This window comes from Sturnira hondurensis, unplaced genomic scaffold (assembly GCF_014824575.4).
Source record: "Sturnira hondurensis isolate 20B ecotype Veracruz unplaced genomic scaffold, ASM1482457v3 Scaffold0003693, whole genome shotgun sequence".
In the NCBI taxonomy this organism is placed as follows: Eukaryota; Metazoa; Chordata; class Mammalia; order Chiroptera; family Phyllostomidae; genus Sturnira; species Sturnira hondurensis.
Genome location: NW_028076324.1, coordinates 11,647,685 through 11,651,206, shown reverse-complemented (window position 1 = coordinate 11,651,206; position 3,522 = coordinate 11,647,685). Strand labels below are relative to the sequence as shown.

Genomic DNA, 3,522 nt, shown 5'->3' with positions numbered 1-3,522 from the left:
AAGTTGAACGGAGCCCTTGGTTTGTCTGCTGATCTTCTCTGAGGTAAGAAGGCCCAGCAAGGAGCCAGCATCCTCCTCAGGACAAAGAGCCCAACTGGCCCTGTATGGTGACTGTGGACACATTTCCCAGCCAAGTGGCCCCCCTCTGGTGGCCTTGCCCACGTCTCCATCAGGCATCACACCATTCCCGTTCTCTCCAATACACCCCTCTCTGCCCCCACCTGGGTCTCCAGCCCAATTTCCACACCACTCCATCTGCTCCCCTTCCCGACTGAGAAGGTGGAGGATAAATTAGAGGCAGGGGTCATCTGGGTCAGCCTCCTGCTGCCAGTCCAAGAACTCTTTCTTGTTCCTCAGGTCCCTCAGGCAGCCATGGACTTGGGTCTCTTGGGCCTGCCAGGTGGCCCTCAGGGTCACAGGAAGACCCTGCTGGGACTACGGGGCAGGGGTCCGGCCATGCGTAGGCAGCGGGAGTTCCTGCCAGAAGAGAAGAAGGACACGGTTTACTGGGAAAAGCGGAGGAAGAACAACGAAGCAGCCAAGAGGTCCCGGGAGAAGCGGCGTCTCAATGACGTGGCCCTGGAGGGCAGGCTGGCCGCCGTGCTGCAGGAGAACGCTCTGCTCAGGGCTGAGCTGAGAGCTCTCAAGCACAGCTTTGGCCTCCTGCCCCCTGCTGGCAGCCCCCGGAGCCTGCCCTTGCAGGCTCTGCTGTGGACCACCCCCTGGACCGGAGACCCCCTTTCTGGGGCTGAGCCACTCCCATCCATGCCTGGCTCCCCCAGCTGCGTCTTGAGGCCGTGTCCTCTGGACGCTGGGGTGCCAGGATGCCAGGGCTGCCAAGCGGCTCCCAGGTGGACCGGCCTGGCCACTTCCTCCAGGCGCCCCCTGGACCCTGCCGCCCCTGACCCCAAGAGAATGGACATGGCCTTCCAAGCTGCCCTCCCAGCCGCCTTCTTCAGTTGTCACCTCCTGAGTGCACATGGGGGGCCCAGGCCTGAGCTCATGCCCTGCTGGGGACTGTGGTCTCCTGTGCCCACTGGTTGCCAGGCCTCAGGGCCTTCAGATGTGCTACTGACACCCACTGTGGATCCCAGGGGGTTGCCTCCCAGGGTGGCCTGCCCTGTCCCAGGGAACCATCCCGAGGGTCTGGCTCAGCCTTCCCTGCCGCACAAACTGCGCATCAAGGCCAGAGCCTCCGGCAGAGCAGCTGGAGGCTGCAAGGGTGGCCAGGTCCCCTCTGAGGGCTGTCCCTAGGCAGGGCCAGGACTACAAGGGGTGGTTAAGGCTGAGCACGGGTATACGGGGGAGGAGGTGGTGGCTTGGCCTTGACCCAGCTCCCGGTACTGGGAGAGGGCCTATGAGAAGTGGTGGGGAAGGGGTCCTGGCTGAGAGAGTCCACTTCTCAGTGTCCAGGCCTCTAGAAGGAGGGTATCGGGCTCGTCTTGGATTGTACCATGGCTTTCTTCCTGCTTAAAGTATGTGCTTTGGGTAGCCACTTTTTCTTCCTTCCCTTCTTCTTCTCTCCCTTCCTTCCTTCCATCCATTCATCCATCCATCCATCCATCCATCCATCCATCCATCCATCCATCTGTTCTTCCATTCATTTATTCATTTAATCACTTGCTTTTTGTGCTCATTTGTTTATCATTTACTCATTGGTTCATTCTCTCATTTATTTACAATTCACTTGTCCCCTCATCTGCCCACTTACAATCTTTGTGCCCCTCCCTCTGTGCTCAGCTTAGTGACAAGTAGGAGGACACCCTCCTGATGTTGGGGTTTCTGTTCTGGGGGTGGTGGCTTGGGAACACGCTCAAGGAGGAAGGAATGTCTCAGGATGCCTGCATTCTTCTATCTTGGTGCTCCCTGGGGGCTTGCTTACCACCTAGTTTAGGGCTCAGACTGACCTAGTCCAGATGGCTTTCTCCGTGTTTTGGGTCAGTACTGTGAGCCACCGAAAGAGGTCAGCAATATTCGAGGGGGTCAGTTTCCTTTCTCTCCCAGGCTGCTCGCTGCCCCTCTGCTGCTCAGCACACACACTCCCCATTGGCAGACAGAAAGGACCACCCTGCAGGAAAGGTCTCCCAGGGACCCTGGAGACCCAGAGCTCATCAAAGCTGGGCCATGCGGGGAGCCCGCACATTACTGCCTGGCCCTCCTCTGCCAGCTCACCATGCGTTCTGGTTCTTCACCTGATGCTCAGTCCTCCAGCAGGAGCGGGACACAAGCACCTGGCCATGCCTCCCATCCCGTTGGTCGCAGCTGCAGCAGTCAGCCATGGAGGGAACCAGCCAGTACCTGCCCTTCTAAACACCTGTGCTGCCAGCTCAGTCACTGCCCCTAGGCCCAGGTTGGGGGGTGTGGCTCAGTGCTCTGCGTTTGCTCTCCCCTTTCGGCTTGGCTTGGAGCCTCACATCTCCCAAGAGTGTCTTGGGGAGGCGAAAGAGGGCTGCCTGGAGAAGGGGACTCTGACTTGCCTCTCCCCAGCCAGTCCTCACAGCTCGGGGGTAGACCTGGGGTGCAGAGGAGCCAGCTCTCCACACAAAGATGCCGCACGGCCATGGCTGATCCTTCAGAGGCCTTTAATGAGGCTCTGACTCTGACTTAAATCGAAGAAGCAGAGGAAAGGAGGCAGTGGGTGCAGCCGTGTAGCATCCCGCTGCTGGGAGATGCGGGTGGCTGGGTGCTTTCTTTCAGTGACGCCACCCAGCCAGTGCCTCCAAGGTGTCCAGGCGGCCTTGATCAGGAGAATCTCCTCCTGTTTAGTTACAGGCCTCCTGAATTCAGACTTTGTAGGAGACAGGCCTTCGAAGATGCACTTTTTACCAGCAATCAGGAGATTCTTATAATGAGGCCAGTTTGGGGAAATTTGACTTAGCAGAGGGCCAGCGTCCTGCTTGGCTGGGTGGTCTTGCACACATCACTGAGTCTCCCTTGAGAGACTTCTTATGAAAGTTCAACGAGAAGTACATAAATGGCTTGGCACAGAGCCTTCTCCTGAGAACTGGTGTGTTTTACCCTCATGGTGAATGTAACTAATCCTATTTCCCTTTTGCTTGGGTCACCAGGGGGCTCAGGGCTACATTTATGGCTCAATCATAATTATTTATTTGTTTATTCTAAAAATTCCTATATTCTCTCAGCAAACATTTATTGATTATATCCTGTTCCAGGCCCTGAGGAAAGAACAGTGACTAAACAGATGTGGTCCCTGCTTCTGCAGTGCTGGCAGCCCCATGGGGGAGGCAGACAGGAAAATGGGCGAGTGCAGGATCGGTAGTGAAAGATGCCAAGGAAAACAAAGACGGAGGGGTCTAGGGAGAGGCAGTGGTGGGCGGGTTCTAAGGATTAACATAGAGAGGTCAGGAAGGGCCTTGCTGAGACGGTGACATTGGAGCAGGGACTCAAGGGAGCGATGCATGCGTGGCGGGGAAGAGCCCTCCTTAGGCAGAGAGAACCGTTTGTGAAAAGGCCCCGGGGCAGGACTGTGCCTGGCGAGTTGGAGAAACGTGGAGGAGGCCC

General features: G+C 57.3%; 1 protein-coding gene across 1 annotated transcript; it reads left to right on the top strand.

Annotated features, from left to right (window-relative positions):
• The first annotated feature begins 248 nt into the window (after positions 1 to 248).
• NFILZ (NFIL3 like basic leucine zipper) lies at positions 249 to 1,254 on the top strand. Its single transcript, XM_037042777.1, has one exon. It carries the CDS (start codon positions 373 to 375, stop codon positions 1,252 to 1,254), a length of 882 nt encoding a protein of 293 aa, XP_036898672.1. The 5' UTR covers positions 249 to 372.
• Positions 1,255 to 3,522: the final 2,268 nt, after the last annotated feature.

Coding starts and splice junctions, on each gene's coding strand:
- NFILZ (XM_037042777.1), top strand. CDS start 373: ATGGACTTGGGTCTCTTGGGCCTGCCAGGTGGCCCTCAGGGTCACAGG.